Genomic DNA, 15,782 nt, shown 5'->3' with positions numbered 1-15,782 from the left:
CGATTTATGAACAATATTTAATTACCAGTGTTTAGCTGTTGCATTACATTTATCAAAAGTGTAACAGTGGATAAAATGTATAACATCTTAGGAAACTTGTGTCATGCAAACACGATGGGTTTAGACCCCAGGAGGACAAAAAAAAAATGTATCCAAACTCTACAAGTTATTTTTTTCATTCTGCAAATAAAAATAACATGACACTTGTGGAACACATGTGAAACCCTTTAATGTTCTTTACAAATTTGTGAAAACATCTCATGTATTGGTTCATACAGGTTTGACAGAAAGACAGTTCTTTACTAAATATTTACATTAAAACCATTGTTTTTTCTAGTGCATGGTAAAATCATATGTTGTTTACAGCAGTGTATATGACAATGTGGAATTTCTCTCACTGTGATGCAGTTTACATTTTCCTTTGCTTTCTTCCTGTTCATTATCCAGGGTGACCACTGCTACAATACAGATACATTTAGTCATTTCACATTGTAACAGGTGGGAACGGGCTGAAGCTTTGCTCATTCTTGTCCTCCAGTAAGTTTATGAAACAAATCTTCGTCTAGTGTCTCGTTCTGGTCTTTCGATCTTGTGGAGAGGAAGATGTAACCACCAATGAACTCATGCACCACCTTGCAGTCGCAGCTCAAACAGCAGAAGGCTATAGACACATTCTGATCAAACTCTATAGTCACCTGGACAAACACAAAAGATGCATATTAGTGAAGTCACCCTGTACCCTGTTTGTACGCAATACTATACAACACTGACCACAACAATCCCATACCTGTCTAATCTCCCAGTTGACGTTCCACTGCTTCATGTTGGCAAACCTCCAGGTGGTGACAGGCAGACCAGAGGACATGTCAATACGAATCATACGGTTGTATGAGATTCCCAAAATCTCATCCTTCTTACCACCTTTGAACCTGCAACACAAGTGAAACAACAATCTCTTCAATAATCCTCAAGGGATTACATTTGTATGTTCAAATACATCACCCGTTGTATTATACGTAAACATAAGCATTGTACCTCACTATGTAGTAGTTGATACCAAACTCCGGAAGTGACTGCCAGGCCTGGATAAACCGCATCTTGGCATCCACCAGTGACAGCCGTGCAATGTTCTGATGGGCCTCCAGGATACGTGCTGTTAACTTGAAACAATAACCACAGGCAGATTAATCAAACACATGAAGTAACAACAGTGATGTAACAATGGCGGCTGTTGGCAAAGTCAAGTATATTGGCTGTGGCTTTTCAAAAGACCTGTTTGGTCTTGTGCTTCTTGGCGTATCGTGGAGAAACAAAACATTCAGCGTTCATCTCCATAGCGTCAATGTCAGGAGCTGCCTGACCAGGAGGGGGCGCCAGGCTCTTCATTTGCAGAAAGGACTGGATGTTCTTCACTTCTGACTTGTAGGAGCTGTAGGCCATTGTCTTGCCTTTTGAGGCCAGAATACATGCAGCTTTCCACTTGGCATACTGTGTTTCCTGCAGGAAGGCACCATCACCTGACAGTTACAATATATATACAATACATAGGGATGAACTGCTGCTTATTTCAGGACAGTGTTAGTAATGTAACGTGGAGGACAAGTGGAGTCTTACATTGTCACATCGGATGTACACCTCATTCATACCATCAGCAACTGGGAGCAGGAGCTTGATGCCAAACTTCTTGTCTGTCACGTTGACATCAGGGACCACTTCACAGCCTGCCAAATCAAGAGATACTTGGTAGTTTTACATACTGAAGAAATCGAGGTAGGTGCAGGGGATCTACTTTATTTTTTACAGAATAAAAATGCAGCTTGCAGTAGCAGTGAGTGGAACTGAATTCTAATGTGTCCTTTGATATTTAATATTTAAATATCCTGAAGCAGCGGTAATGAGTCTGTGTTATCCACAAAATATGTCTTTCTCATGCATATAAAAACACTGTACGATTAAATACTGAGAACAATTCTGTTTCCCGGCCTTTAAAGGTTATTGTTCAAGTGCAGTGGGGATACTAAAAGACATTCTCATATATCACGGGAAAGCCTAAAAGGAAGGTAATTAATCTTAATCAACATAACAGCATGCATAACAGCATTTCACATGATGGTTTTTGCACTGACCTCGGAGGTGAAACTGCTCGATTGGTTCTCCACTGGAGGTTTCTTTGTTTTTGTAGTAGGATATGGTTGTGTCCTTGAAAACAAACCAGTACTCTTTGTACGGCCGCAGTGTTAGTCTTTTGGGCCTGAGTTCAGACACACACAAAAAGAGAAAAATATATACATTTCTTTCTTTTTTTTACCTGGGATATAACCGTTTATGACCACATCCGAGAAAATCACTGAAGACTTCACACAAAACACCATGACTGCTTTGGAAGGCGTAAAATATATTTGTCTTAATAACAAAGGCTTCTTATCCAGAGCAGCGAGCAGCTCAATAATAGGTTATTTTCTTTAATCAATTCTTTAACAAGAGATTGATTAAAACCCAGAAATAATAATTTGCTGCGGAAATCAGAGACATAAAAATAATCAATTCATATGGGGAATATTTTACCCTCATTAATCTCCAAATGACGGGTCCCATTTTAACCCCTTAAGAAGAGAGATCAAAGGGCTCTGGACAGTTGAAGATTAAACGGAAAGTTAAAGATCAAGTTCGGTGACAGATGTATGAGGTGTGAAAAATGGATCTTATATACAAGCTGAATAAAGGTGGGCTTACCTGAACAGGCGGAGGGAATCTGCCAGCTTTGGAATGTCAGTAATGTCTTCCTGGGGGTGGGACAAACATCTGTTAATTATAGTCTGTCTTCTCCTGACATCGCCATTTTAAGACGTGCAATCATCAGAGGCCTACCTATCACTCCTGCTTTGAAAAACAGGTGTTCTAATGAAACAGAGCTGAAAACCTCGAAATTATAGTCAATATTCACTCCGTTGTGCTTTCAAAAAATATGTTTACCAGAATTCTGTCTGTGAGTCCACCGTCAAGCGTCACTTCCAGGTTGGACAAGGCGGCCTCTACTTCATCGATTTCTGGTTCATTGGAGAGGTCCAGAGGTTCACTTGACATCGTCAGTTTACAGATGTGATACTAAAAACAAAAAAGAAATAAAAGAAAAAAAGAAACGAAAGAAAAGAAAATGACTTTCTGACTTAAAATGATCAAATATTTTCTCCAAAGTGCGAGTCATTAAGAGGTTCTTCTTCGACATGACTTTAGAGGTTATGCAAGACTGGCATGAGTCAGCGTGTGCCAGCCATTGCACCAGTGTGTAGGTGAGTGCAACACTGATCTCCGTTTGAATCACCGGGATCTCTGTATCACTGTCCCGACAGTTTCTCAATAACAGCTGAACATAGAGAGACTTTAAATGCTCAAACTTTGCTACTGCTCTTAGGGTAATCATTAGATCATAGGAGCACATTTTCTTGATAGGGAGATTTTTCCTCACGTCCTGGCACGTCCTTTTAGACACCAATCTCTGAGGTGAATGATCTTCTTTCAGCTCTTTCCCACAAATTGGCTTATTGAAAGACTAATTTAGGACAAACAATGGTGCCCTTGGGAGAAGTGAGGTTTATGGCAGCAGGACAGTTTGTATGGTTCATGGTTCATTTACCTTTAGTGCTATAAACTGGTGTTGCTCTTAAAAAAGAAACTCTTGCAAGTTATTCACAGCATTGATCTCAATGTTTAAAGATTATTCTGAATTTGAGACATTTCTGGAGTTAGAGATTGCATCTAAAAAACGACAGCTTACTTTGCCATGTACAAGTTGACATCAGGGACTTTTATTTAACAAAGGACAAGAAAAGCAATCATGCTTCAAATTTACATGAATACCTAAGATGTACACAAATGGGACTAAAATTGGATGACCTTGAAACTTGTTGGAAAAGAGGGTTCAATCTGAAAATTGTGGCTAACTGTTTTTTTTTCTATATTGGCATTGCAATTTATGTGAAATACAATGAAAACTCTTTTTTTTACACAACATACTGAGTTTTGAGCTACTTCCATAACAGTGATGTATTATTTACCTGTAATGAAGCAAACATCAGCATCTCCTCGTCGGTGCAGTCTATCTCCTCCAGCAGGATGGACCAACGCGCTTGTTCATACAGCTGCGTTATTCTGACAGCGTCATACTAAAGCACAAAAACATTTACACACATACACACACACGATTACATTTTATGTAAACGCACAAATCAATAGCTTACAATATTTCAGGGGATTACAGGTCATCCCGGTCTCTTACTTTGGGATTGAGGTCAAAGAAGACATTGTACTTGAAGCGAAGAAGCAGCTTTTCATCATCTTGAATGTCTTGCTCCATAAGAGAGCGCGACGAGTCCAGCCACCTGCGGCACACAGCGACAACAGATTCAATGAGCTGTGGTTTGCAAATGTCACCCATATTATATAACTGTTATTCAAATCAATGACTCCTCCTAAAGACATCAGTGAAATCTTATTATTCTGTGTTTTTTTTATCTACCCTGCGTTGTTGACTGCTTTGTCCACGAGTGAGAGTGGCTGGTACATCTTGGCCAGCTCGGCAGGAGGTAAGTTTGGCTGTGACTCAGCGAGAGGGTTTTCTCCAAACCAAAGGCTCGTGGCTGACACCGGCATCCCGTTCTCTGGGTCGTAGGTGGCTGTCATGGTCTTACTGTACATGGGACCTTTTTAAATGAGAATGGTAGACACATGATTAAAAGGCAGAACAGGGAACTGGTAGCAATTGTATGAAATGTGTTATTTATTTTCAGTTATTTTTAAATCAGAATCAACAGTCAGAAAAAAGCTTTTGGCAAAGAGGCTTGGACTCATAAAATTCAAATAAAACTCAAGAGATTGGACCTGGGACGACAGAGGAAGAGAACAAAATCTCACTTCAAAAAAGACTGATTTAAAGGTCAGTATAACCCTTAATGAATAGTCTGCGTAAGATGAGAGAGGGCTTTTGGGGGATTCCCTGAAGTACACGGGAGACTACTTAACTATTCTTTCTGAAATCAGGGAAGAAAACTGAAATCTTTCATATCTCAGCTATATATAGTCCTCACGACTTCCCCTCCTCGAGCAGACATAACTCACAGAAATAAGACGCTGTCCACCTCTTTAGCTGGACAGTTATCTGAATGTGTTAAATTATTGACATTATGTATTCCCTACAGTACGTTATCAATATCAATACACCTATCTTATTTGCATGGCTGTTTTTGCCGTTAATCGATAAAACAGTTGAGAACTTAAAGGAGTTATAAGGAGGAGAGAGGGCCGAGGTCTATGCAGAGCTGAACTTGAGGCTGCTGCAATGAGGACTTAAACATCTGTATTTGGGGCAGATGCTCCAACGACTGTACATCTTTGCTACAATACCAGCAGAGTCCCATATTATTAATAAAGTATAAATAAAACAGCCAATGAACTTTAGCCACAAATTCAACCAACTAGTTGGCCCACAATCCCAACAACACCAAAATCTTTAAGTTGTTATAATACACATCAGTGAAAATACATGTCAAACTTATTTTAAATACAATGTAATGCAGTGTAGCGCTAAGTCAGCCATGTGTGTTTGAAAAGTTGTCTGCCGACAAATTATCTATAACTTTCTTGACCAGATTGTTGCTCTCTGAGGGGGAACTGCCCCTGAATATTAGAACCACTGGTATATTATCAATACTCAAAGCTGTTGTACAAAGTAATGAATCAAAACCGATCAATGATTTTTAGAGGAATCGACACACATGAATAAATCCTACAAAAATAGATCATCCTTTGTCAGCTGAATACTGGACTTATGTTTGATTATGTGCTTATCAATGCAGTATGTGTTTTGGTATGTATAGATTTGATTCTACAATGGCAACGACCTGAGAGGGACTGTTAATTAAAACAAGAATTAGTATAAAAAACACTTTTGCAGCCTCTCCAAACATAGCACCAGTTCCACAGATATGAGATAAAGTACTTTATATAGCAGAACAAGACCAGTGTCACACTATAAGCTTACACTAAGGCAAAACTGAAGGCTGTTTAATAAAACTGGAATTATTACCATTTCTTCCCAGCTGATATATTAATCTTTTCACTATGCGAGTACTAGCCTGAATCTTTTCGCCAATACTGTAGAGATATGGGATATTTTCAGGAAAATAAATCAAGTTCTTTTGTGCTGTATGTGAAACTTTTTAGAATTGTAAACAACAAAAAACAAACAAAAAAACAGCCTCGTCTTCAGTACCTCCTGGTCCACCGCTGAGTATATCGATGTCCCAGATGTCATCCTGTGCTGAGTTTTTGTCTTTCTTCTTCTTCTTCTTGGAGGGATCATCTGGAGGCTTCAGCAGGGACAGTTCCTCTGATCTTCTTATGTCTGAGGTAGAGTCAAAGAATATTGAAGTAAGGTGAGAAAAACAATGATGTTTCTGTCTCAGACACAAGAAATGAAAGAAAGGCAGTGAGGGCAAGAGGACAATCAGTAAGAAGAGAAACACTCACTGAGTATTCGACAGATCTCCGTCACCGCCTTGAAGACCACACTGGAGAAGCTGACGGTCATTTTGACTGTTTTCATATTGGGCAGCTGCAGTAACAGGGGTTTGTGCTGGGGTGTATATCGCAGGAATGCATCAGCCTGTGCAACAATTTATTCAAAGAAAAGTCATGAACCATACCTGCATAATAAATACAACTTTCTCTTTTTTTCTATTGTGTCGATACTTTGATTTTTGCAACCATATTTGAGGCATTACACAGTTTGTGTTTACATTCATTACATTTGCTAATGAAATCCTTTTAAATCTTTGGAATAGATAGATATTTTATTGATCCAGTGGGAAATTCAATTCAAATGAAATCACTTTGTGGTATGCATAGTACCTGAATCCCGTACTTATCCAGGGTCCAGTGGGTCTTGAGCAGCCAGCATTTTCTCTGCTCCCACCACAAAGCATGATCTGACCAATCCTGAGGAGCCTCTGCAGACACACAGTTCAATCATCACAACCATATCATTGTCATACAAGTGTCACAGCTCGCTATTGGCCACACTTGCTTGACATATTTTAAAAAGGTCTTGAGGCCAAACTCTGGCTCGTTAGTCAATTGTTATTTTCTAACAACACACAAACATCCTGCACCCACGTTAGTGTGGGTAGCTGAGCGTGATTTAAGTGTGGTTTTATGAGTCTACCTGACGTCATATTATGTTGCTGGGCTGAAATCTGTCTGTTGATGACAAGGTGCGTAGTCATTTATTATGTCTCATGCTCTTTAAACCACCTCAAGTTACCCTTCATATCACATGAGCTCCTCAGTGTTTACAGGGAACAGTAAAGAGATATCAGATCAGACCCAGGCTGAACTTTGACCACTAAAGGCTACAAAAGCCAATGCATTGTGGTGAAACAATGGCACTGCAGAGCAGAAAAATGTAGGGCAAACAAGGGTGTGGCTTCACTTAAGGAACACTGACGGCAGCAGGGGGAGGCTGTAAAAGTGACCCTTAAACATGCTGTAGAAAAATTCACTTTAACTTTATTTTAAGCTTCCATGCAGCATCCTTTTATATGTTCTACCGTGCTTAATTTTTGCATAAATGAGATGCTGTGAGGCTGTCTGTGCAGTAACTTCCCTATAAGCTCTAGTGGCACTTACTGATCTTCTCCACCAGCTTCAGCATGAGGCCTCCGATGTGCAAGTCTCCCTTCACTCGTAGCTTGAATTTCATGGACTCATCTCCAACTTTTTGATCCACCTGCACAGCCAGCTCCCATGATGTTTCTCCATATTCTGCTGCTGTGATCATGGCCCCGTTCTGTGAAGAAACAGGAGTAAAACGGGTACATGGATTACAGACAGGAGACCCTCAGGTTTAGAAATCACAAACACAGAGGCGAACTACAGGGAGCAGTGAAGGGGATCAATCTAACACTACCACCCAACTCTAATGAGTAACTTGGCAGGGGGATTCCACCAAAATATGTTGTTTCTTTCCTTGCTTTCTTTTGTTTGGGAGATTAAGAAACACCTGGGATGAAAACATGAGTCAGTGGATTAAGTGTTTCTCAACATCCTGTGGGAACATCTTAATGTAATCTTGGTTTTTCTTTTCCTCCAACAGAACAGACTTTTCACCACACTGCTTCTGCTGTAACTCTGAAATGATACTGCAGCCCCAACTGAAAAAAAATGCATCAATAAGATATCAGTGAACACAAAGGCTGGCAGATGTACTGGCTGGGTCCAGCAGGAAGAAGAAGACGATACAGCAGAACACACAATACACACACAGCAGGCATAACACAGCAGCTCTGCACAGATATGGTGGAGGAGTGTATGATTTAAATTGTGGAAAATACGTGATGGATGAAAAGGAACCCAGCAGGTAAGAAAGGGGAGAAGAGCGGAGGAGGTGCAGGGAGGGTACAGCTGTGGAATGTATGACGAGCAGGGACACGAATCTTGTGCAGGAGAGACCATAGAAAACAACAGCCTCCTCACAATGCACCAAACTCCCTTTATTCAATCTCTGAAGTGTGGTAAACAAAGAAATACAAACTACTACTACACATACTAGTTGAGACTGGGGCTATCAATAGAGATACCTGTTTCATTACTGGGTAGCCCTGTAGTGCATACTGTTTGAAACTGTTGCCGGGAGGATAGGTTTAATGAGCTCTGGTTTCTTTGTACTACTCCCGCCCTATGCAGCTGTAGGGTACAGTTAAAAGTTTGAGTTGGAGCCTGCATTTCTGGCTCAGAGAGGAGGCTTGTTGGGATGTGTTAAATAGTGATGAATTTACTTCATCAATATTAGTCAAACTGGAGATAAGACCTAAAAGTTGTGAAGACAATTTTAGGCTCAATCAAAATGCAAAAGAATCTCTCTTTTTTTTTTTTTTTTTGCAACAAAATAAGCACATTTTAAAAGAGCTCTTACTCCTTTGCAGGTACTTCATTTAGGAGATCTTATTAATTAGAAAAAGTTATGTTAAAAATCTATTGATCTAGGCTAAGTATTTTAATGTCTACTTAACATTCAAAGCACCCAGACATATTTGTGAGCAGACAACAACATTATTAAAAATACAACAACCCCTTCACTGCTCTAGAACTAGGCCTACACAGATGAATCATCCCTTATTCTACTAAATCAAATGGTCTGAAACGAGATCAACAATGACACAACTGAACTGAACTCTAGGTCAACTTCAATGAAACATCAACAATTGAGCCATAGGCTACTCAACATGTTAATATATTGAGGGACACTGTGAGCCAAGCCATAATATACAAGTACTACATAAGTGATAGAAATTATAACCAAACTTCCTGAAGTTAGAAGTGGCACGGATTTATGGACACAAGTCCAAAGTGGACTCATACCACTCATATAATGTGATTTGTATTCAGGAATATCAGAACATTTCTGCTCTTCGGCCCGTAACTAACGGTAACGTGTATTTCTGTCGCAGTAATGTGCAAGTCGAGAATGTGAAACCAGTCTTACCTTTGTTCAAAGTGTTCTTTCGGTGAGCTATTCCTTATATGTGAGTAAATGGATTGACCCAGAGTGAGGCTGTGTCGGCTGTAAAACACGCCCAGTCCAGACAGGTAGAGAGGAGGCGGAACACTTGTCGGGAAGTTTGCAAAGCAAAGGTGGGTTTATTCGCAGGTGAGTGTTCGCCAAACTATTTCAAATGTTTGGAAACGTGTGTGGCTGTCGCAGGTACGAGTCATAAATAAGTAATTATCGTGTCGAGCTGCACAACATTATAAGGCAGACTAAACTCATTAGTCAAGAGTCACCCGAAAATGAGCTTTCATAAACATGCCCAATGTGAACCTTACCGAAGCCTACAGAAATGACCTAATGTGACTCGGACGACACTGGAAAGTAGGCTACAAAACAAAGTTAGATTGCCTATTGGGTGTTTTTTTTTTTTTGGACAAGTGTTTGGGAGTGTTTTACATTTTAAATGAGCCAGCTTTGAAATCATGGACCAAATGAAACGTTATCCTAAAGAAAGCTATTCAAAGTTTTCCTGTCCCAACATAAAATCGTCTGCATTGAAACAACAAGGCGATGCCACGACATCGGATTGTAAGACAGTTAGGAGGCCTACAATTTACATTTTTACAATGGTTTCTTCGGCTTCTGTTTTACAGCAGGCCTACTGACCCGAATGCACATTTAGAGAAATCTTATAGCTACCATTCAAGAGAAATACAAGTGTAACAGACTTTATTTGAGAGCAGATTTCAGTATGTTAGTCATTAGAAGTAGGCTGCTCCAGGGGATCATACCTGCTGTGCAAGATATGGAGCTTCAAAAAGTAGGCTATAGTGAATATAAACCTGGTTATGATATTAGCATCAAGAAAGACAAGCACCAGAGTTGTTGCTTTGGCTTGAATACCATAGACAGGGGAGCTAAATAACACTTTTTAAAACACCCTGATGGAAGTTAACAATGTTTTTTTCCTTCTTTCACACAACTTAACCTCAAAGTATTTCTGTCCAATTTTTTTTGTAGTTCAAAGTTTCTTCTGTTGTCCTCATTTCCACAAACTATACGTTAAAGTTAAATCCAAAGACATTAAGGCGGTGTAATTTTTAAAGGAAGTCTATTTTCTATGGAAATATCAAACCAGGATTGTTGGTCCAGTTTAAGTGGATGTAGAAAGACACCATGATGAATAACAATGTACCTTGATTGATTCAGCCCATCTTCAACAATGCCCACATCCCGCCCAATGAGTAAATCAAGATGAATCACTGGAGTTTGTCTTTCCACACAATGATATTGCCAGCTTACGATTCAACAATAACACACCAGTACAACTAATAGTTAGTCATATATTTTTGTTATCATTTTTCAGATTTTGTCTTTCTTGACAGCAAGCCAGCCACACTGATTTACTGCATTTTCGTCCTTTAATGTACACAATTAAAGTGTATCTCGTCTTTCACCACAACTTGGTCATGAGGTAAACCAGTGTGTAAAGACTGCCACTCCATGGTTTCTATTGGTAAGAGCATACAGCAAGAGCATAGAGCGTGTTTATAATTCAGCAGGTGCCTGAACAGAGTGCACACTACGACTCCATAGAGACATCATCCTGACGTTTTTACATGGAAAAATAAATCTGTTAGAGTACCGTAGGTGATAAGGCAGCTAGCCACTCCCTACTCTGAATGCTGAAATAAAAATAAACTTACAATTTAAGCCTAAACTTACAGAAGGATAGAGAAAAGATAGATAAATAAAGAAAAGATGTTTGGTAGATCTTAAAAAAAACAACAAAATAGATTTTAGCAGCTCTTTATAGTAGCAGGACAGAAAAAACACTCAAAAACAACACTTACAAAAGCCACAACACTGTAATATAAGAATATACAAAAAAAGTTTGTTTTAATAGTAATACAAATGTTTTAAATGCCAATGACTCTGAAGTCTTCCCCTTCTTCAAACGGTAAATTACACTGTTTAAAACTTGGCAGTCACATTTTGTTATGCATTTTCGCTGACTTCATCTGCAGAGACAGATTAAAATAGTTTCACTCCATATTACTGTTTCAGCCACTGATGAGCAAAATGTTCTTGATTGTTTGTGAACAATGCTTTTATTTTCTTTTATTTGCATAGTTAAATTCTATTTTATGTATTGGTAATTGCTTCTCATATCTTACTTTATTTAAGTACTTGTTATTTTAGCCTTGTTTTATCTTTCGCACCAACACACAAAGACAAATTCCATGTGTATTTAAATGCTTCATAAAAAGACGATTCTGAGTCATCTTCTAAAGGTCAGTTGCTGCCACATGGTGGCGCCATATGTCCATTTCAGAATATACGATAGAGCCCTCTTGAACCAGCTATGGGTGCTTTGTGTGTTTCGTGAAGAGACAGGCAACTGTTTGTAGCTATTAAAACCAATTCATTTCTGAATTAAACAAAACACATCTTCATCACATGATCATATTCTCACTGGAAAAAAACAGGGACTGATCGCTTCCAAGTTATCACAATTCCATTGAAAGCAACGTGGTCACACAAAGGCAATGTTTTTGAGTCACTCTCAATTATTGTCACATGAATTATGGAAAAGGATTTCTAGCTTGTGATTATGAAACCGTGCCATTCAAAACTACCACAGACGAGCTCCTTTTTGATAACGTGGTGTCTTTCTGATTGAAAAGGTATTGATTAAGTGGTGAACTTTTCTCTTTTCTTTTCTCTTTAGGGTGGACAGATGTAAAGGCCAGCTGCAAAGGAACAGTAAAAGAGTTGGTAAAGGACTCTTTACTGTCTTTTTCTTGCCAACACAAGGGCTCTAACATAGACACTTCAGTTCTAGAACTGCGTCTCTAACCGCCTGACCATTTTTGTCTACACCCAGGCATCCACGTCGAGAGTAACAAACTTGCCTGAGAGTCTCTTTAAGCTCTCTGTCCCAACTGAAAGTGTAGTGCTGGCACATGAAGTCGTCTTGTGTAAGACAGGAAATGTAAATTCCATGACAAAAACAAACAAATAAACCCTGAGCCTCATAAACCGTGTCATTGGTGGACAGACACATGGAAAATAACATCATTTGGACCTGTCAGGCCTGGACGGAGTACAGACAAAGTGACACCACGTCCATGTCATCATGACACCTGTGGTTCTAATGGCAACCATGAAAACACTGTCCAAGCTCGGGGGGGAAAGGACAAATATCTACTATAACTTTGCTGTTCAACAGAGAGAGAATGATAAAAAAAAAAAAAAAGTAGTCTTGAGGGTGATGAAAAAGAAGGAAAAATTTTGGACTGTGGTTTTAGACACAATAAATTACATCTAGTGCCTGAAGCTGTTCTGAACCTACTTGGAAGCGGGTGGGAAATAACATCTGTAGAAGCCTTTGCCGGCTTTCTGTATTTATGGAAACAGAAACCTCCTGGTGACCTGGGAACACGCTTACCCAATTAGCAGCCTCGCCGACGGATCAAATGGAAGTGAAAACATTCACTGCCGTGACGGAGACGCATCACAATGCCCCATTCATGCTGCCGAGCCCCATGCTTTGGGCTTAACACGGGGTGGGGTTGAAGGGTTGTTCTTCTCGGGATGCAGAAGGTGGGATAACGGAGAAGGCGTAATGAATGCAACAATAACCAAACTTAACTTCACCAGCTTGTTTGACGTGCCAATGGATGCCTCATTCATGAGTTAAAACGGGTTTGGAGGTAAACACTGTTCGAAGGTGTTGTTTTCATAAGGTTCCCGAGCATCACTCACTTCAGTGTTCCTCGTCCCCTTCACCTCATACCCTACATCCCCTTCATGGTTCCACCTCTGCAACCCACAAAAACCTCGGATCGTCGCTGTATATTTGCACTGAGGAGGTCTTGAAGCTCTTGACAGCACAGGGCTCTAGAGAACAAAAGCTGCACTCCGTTGTGGACTGCAAAGTATTACAGCTCTGATTTGTTTTCATTCTTTAAGGCTGTCAGAAACACGTTTTTTTTTTCCTCCCTTTTTTTTTTTCCTTTCTTTGTTGTATTTTTATACCCCTGATCTCCATAGCTGGCATGGGTTTCCTTTCCTGTTCCTGTTCAAATATATATATATATATATATTTTTTTTTTAAAAACTCAATAAAGGACAACCTGCACCTGGCAGGTTATTTATTTTGCAAATGTCAGTATGATGTGAAATCCTGACGTGATGAGAGTCAAGCATCCCAGGTGTTACGGCCAGAACAGAATCTTTGACTGAGAGCCGAGTGATTGACTCAATGTAGACTCCGTGTTGATAAAAGTGTCTACATATGACTCACCTGTCCTCAGATAGACTCTGTTATCCTTGCACAGCAGTGAAAGCTTGGCATAAAGGCTCAACTATTGCTAACATTAATTGTTTATTTGTAAGGGTGGAGCCAGCACTGCTTCAGGTGTCCTACCTGTGGATGTTTCCATTGAACCTTAAAACTGTTTGCAAAGCCAGGGCCAAAGCTGTGAATACAAGTGAGAACGTGCTGAAAGTTCATGCATTTTCAATTACGGTTGAACTTTCCATAAGCCACAGCCCAGACTGATATTCTGTTGTTCTTTTTTGGTCACTTCTCTCAGCATGGAAACATCTGATAGAAATAAAACTTTTCATGGTGTCAGGTCAGATAGCCATAAATACAGGTTGTCAGCGCAGTGTGGCCCTCACATCTAGAGGAGAGACTGTCGTGAACTGGGGTTTGGAACAGGATATCACATGTTTAAATATTGCACTTCTTGCTGAAAAGTGGCTACTGTAAAACGACTTCCATTACAGAGTATCGCTTTACCTGTCACTGGTCGTATTTCATCCCTCTACTGCCAAGAAACATAAACGATATAGATGAAAACAGCCGTATGGATGGACGGTGATCATTCACCTCAGACAGATACATGGCTAGTCCAAAATGAAAATGAAAAAAGACACAGATGGATTTTTCATAAATTGATCCTGAAATGTTTACTGTCCTTTGTGTTTGATTTTTGCTTGCAAATCTTTCCACCTTTTTCTTCTTCTTCTTATGTTTAACCGTTTTCAGCATTCGTACATGAAAGTTGAAGTAGCTGAATATTTAGTTCCTGTTTGAACATCGAATGTTTGTTTTTTTATTCGGCTTGTTCAACACAGTGAGAATGACGCTGAAAGTCTGCTGCAGATAAAAGGTCACGTTTGGTTTGTAGGTCCTGTTTGCCGAAGACGTCGGGTTTCTGGATCTCCCCTATAGCGCGCGGTCGCGTTAAGATGCCCGACCAACACGCCCTGTTGCTGCTGTGCGACGTGGAAGAACCAAGTCTTGACGTCGGCCTTCAGGTTGCTGTGACTGATCTCACAGCTAAGCGTAAGAGGAAGCCGGGCGTTGTGTTCCTTTCCTCCCCGCATCAGTTTGCCAACTGGTTGTGAATGGGTGCCATTTTGAAACATGCAAATGTGGGTAGCCTCTGCCTGTATCAGCTGATGCAGGTCCGTGTTGTTTTTGGCCAGGCCTTAAAGGCCCAATGGGAGAAAGACGTACTGAGAGTTAGAAAAGGTCGCATAAACTCTAGCAGGATTACTTTACCAACACTTTCCATGGCTGAGATCCTGTGAATGAATGCATTGTGGGTCGGGTCTCCGCTCACGGAAAGCAAACCCTGTCAGGATCCAGTTCATTAGCACCTAGTTTACTGTTTGAAGTTAGTTATTTATCCGGTGTCTAAAGGGGAACCCCTTTCAGACATATTTAAGAGTATACACGTGTGTGTGTGTGCGTGCATGTGTGTTCGTGTGCAGGCATGCAGTGTGTACTTCTACAAACGTACAGCACTCAGAGGATCTACAGGGGGTTTCCAGGGCAAATTGCTCAAGAGCAAATAAAACTTTCCAAGGCGCAATAAAATGTATGGAGAAGGAACAGGAGGGACATTGGTGTGGCTTTAAAGGTGGGAAACAACCTTGAGAAAATGTAGAAAAAATATATACATAAGGGTTTGATATATATATGCTCTGACAGCAGTTGACTTTCCCCTGTAAATAAAGAGGAGTGTCCCAAGCATAGGAAGTTGGAAATGTTAAACAAAGTCAATTTATTTAAGTTTTGTACCTTGTTATACATTTTTTTCAGAGCACTCTTCCTGAACGGTGAACAATTAAGTTCCATTGTGTTCGATTTTGATTATGAAATGGAATTGATGCCAGTGGGGGGAAAAAAAAAAGGAAATAAAAACGCGTTGTACTTATG

The 15,782-nt window shown here is 40.0% G+C and overlaps 1 protein-coding gene and 1 long non-coding RNA gene across 3 annotated transcripts; one reads left to right on the top strand and one right to left on the bottom strand.

The window, feature by feature from the left end:
• Positions 1–212: 212 nt before the first annotated feature.
• fermt1 (FERM domain containing kindlin 1) lies at positions 213–9,646 on the bottom strand. Of its 2 annotated transcripts, none has more exons than XM_079350724.1 (16): positions 9,539–9,646; positions 7,684–7,843; positions 6,907–7,004; positions 6,526–6,661; positions 6,269–6,400; positions 4,517–4,700; positions 4,277–4,379; positions 4,056–4,163; positions 2,974–3,105; positions 2,734–2,783; positions 2,127–2,251; positions 1,615–1,721; positions 1,273–1,497; positions 1,036–1,160; positions 788–929; positions 213–695 (listed from the first exon to the last, which is right to left on the bottom strand). In XM_079350724.1, the coding sequence occupies exons 2-16, from the start codon at positions 7,832–7,834 to the stop codon at positions 522–524; spliced, it is 1,992 nt and encodes a 663-aa protein (XP_079206850.1). In that variant the 5' UTR covers positions 7,835–7,843; positions 9,539–9,646; the 3' UTR covers positions 213–521. The 2 variants fall into 2 exon arrangements, with proteins under 2 accessions (XP_079206850.1, XP_079206851.1); XM_079350725.1 differs by lacking the exon at positions 9,539–9,646 and adding an exon at positions 9,415–9,528.
• A 19-nt stretch (positions 9,647–9,665) lies between these two features.
• Positions 9,666–14,895, top strand: LOC306828348. The gene is made up of 3 exons (XR_013779729.1): positions 9,666–9,703; positions 12,276–12,322; positions 14,746–14,895. It is a non-coding gene; the product is annotated as an uncharacterized lncRNA (long non-coding RNA).
• The last annotated feature ends 887 nt before the right edge of the window (positions 14,896–15,782 follow it).

This window comes from Symphodus melops (assembly GCF_947650265.1).
Source record: "Symphodus melops genome assembly, chromosome: 1".
Classification (NCBI taxonomy): domain Eukaryota; kingdom Metazoa; phylum Chordata; class Actinopteri; order Labriformes; family Labridae; genus Symphodus; species Symphodus melops.
This window is presented reverse-complemented; position numbering and strand designations above follow the sequence as displayed.